General features: G+C 40.3%; 1 protein-coding gene across 1 annotated transcript in view; it reads right to left on the bottom strand.

Annotated features, from left to right (window-relative positions):
* Window positions 1-484: 484 nt before the first annotated feature.
* The window catches only part of LOC104956632 (myotubularin-related protein 3-like), a 7283-nt gene continuing 5779 nt past the window's right edge, over window positions 485-1988 (bottom strand). Inside the window, exons 2-3 of the mRNA XM_010784145.1 lie at window positions 1458-1628; window positions 485-668 (exon numbers count right to left, since the gene is read on the bottom strand). Coding sequence (XP_010782447.1) covers window positions 519-668; window positions 1458-1628 — 321 coding nt within the window. The 3' untranslated portion in view covers window positions 485-518. The remainder of the gene's footprint in view (window positions 669-1457; window positions 1629-1988) is intronic.

Raw genomic sequence — 1988 nt, 5'->3', positions numbered from 1 at the left:
CTTAAGGGACAACTTGAATGCTTTTTTTCTTTTTTTTCTCTTAATGCATTGCATAAAGATCGGATCGGGAAAAATCGGTATCGGCAAATTGTCAAAATCAAATGATCGGAATCGGATCGGGAGCAAAAAAAGGTGATCGGGACATCCCTACTTAGTGACATCCCAGGTATATATTTCCAGCTTTCAAAATGTTTCGTTGAGCATGTTTGTGTTACCCATAGTACAAATAATATCACTTTCAAAATCTGTTATGACGTTTTTTGGGCGATTTTGGGTCCAAAATGTTCCTATAGTAGTATGTCAAAATGCAAAAGATAACTATCAGCTTATATAGATGAGGTTGTCTTGAAAAAATAGATACCAAACATTGACATGCTAAACACTTCTTAATGGGGTTTATTAAGACAAATCAAAAGTATGGGAAAACGGCCAAATTAGCCCAGGACTGTAAAGGGTTAAATAAAGAATAACATCTCAAATTAAAGAAACTAGAATTGAAAACAGACGCGTTTTCCGACTCACCTTCCCAGCGGAGCGTCCTCGGGGTTTCCCCCCGGGACAGGGTAGGGGGCGCAGGACTCATCGGAGGGCGTGGTGGGGGAGGAGCTGGGCAGGTAGACGGCCGTCCAGAGCATCAGGTTACGCACGTGACACACCGGGTGCAGAACCTGAAACAACAACAACATTATTAACTTGGGAAATACAAATAATAATAGAAAAGTATGTTATGATGTTAAACCAACTTCATCCTGTCATTTGTAAGTTTGAGTTGAAAACGTGATGAATAAACGTCTTATTTCAGTCAAAGAGAAGCTCTTTTGTCTAGTTTTAGCTAATGAACATATCAACAGGTTTCTGACTCCCAAGAACTGCTGACTCAGTAAGTTAACAATAAAAAATAAAAACACAGCATCAGGTTACGGACGGGACACACCGGGTGCAGAACCTGAAACAACAACATTAACTATGGAAATACAAATAATAGTAGAACTTCAAAACATCAGCTGGTTTCTGACTCCCAAGAACTGTTGTTGTTATTGTGTACTCAAGTCAGTAAGTTAACAATAACAACAATACAGACTATCATTTTTAAGCGCGTATTTTTAGTTTTCTTTTTGTGTCAACAATATTGCATGTTGCACGAAGTCTAAGTCGTGGAAAAATGTTTGTTAATGACCATTCTTTTGTCATATTTGTGTAAAAACCCTGCCTCACAGACCTAGAACAAACACAAACAAATCCAGTAACCACATAAAAGCAAAAGTTTCAGACAATAAAAGGACTTTAGGAACTGCGTGACTCAACTTTCCCAAAAAGCAATTGAAGAATTTTTATGGAAGTCTATGTTACCCTATTTATTTAACATCTTTAACGTATTCTATCCTGTCTCTGGAGTTTTAACCAGCTTTAAAGCAGAACTGTTTCTCAGTGACGGAGGACAGTAATGGAGGACGTACGATCTCAGAGTGTGAGGAGTACAGCATGTTCCTCAGCGTCCGATTGGCCGGCCTCAGCAGCGACCACACGCTGCAGGTCCGCTCCTGAACGTGCCGGTCCTCACGCTCCTTCCCACTGTTACACAGGAAGGTGCCGAACAGAGCGGAGTAGGTGTGCTGCACCAGCTTCACCTACACACACACACACACACACACACACACACACACACACACACACACACACACACACACACACACACACACACACACACACGTTTGATAATAACAGCAGGAGTAACTGCACATTAGTGGCTCACAATCGGAAACTGACGTTGAGCGGAAGATGATGGGCAATAAAATATCTCAGTAATGTTTAACCACCTCCGAGGAAACAGAGTAATTGAAAACCACTCAGAACAAATGAGAGTTCCTGAAAACCATCTTCACTGACTTCATGAAGTAGCAGCTGCTTGATGTAACAAACCATGAGGGGAAATACAACATACTAAAATAAATGTAAAAAAAAGTAATCAGATATAAAAACAACTACTA

The sequence above is a fragment of the Notothenia coriiceps genome, unplaced genomic scaffold (assembly GCF_000735185.1).
Source record: "Notothenia coriiceps isolate Sejong01 unplaced genomic scaffold, NC01 NC01_scaffold00026195, whole genome shotgun sequence".
Taxonomy (NCBI): Eukaryota; Metazoa; Chordata; class Actinopteri; order Perciformes; family Nototheniidae; genus Notothenia; species Notothenia coriiceps.
Note: the sequence above shows the minus strand (reverse complement) of the source record. Positions and strands in the feature narration are given on the sequence as shown.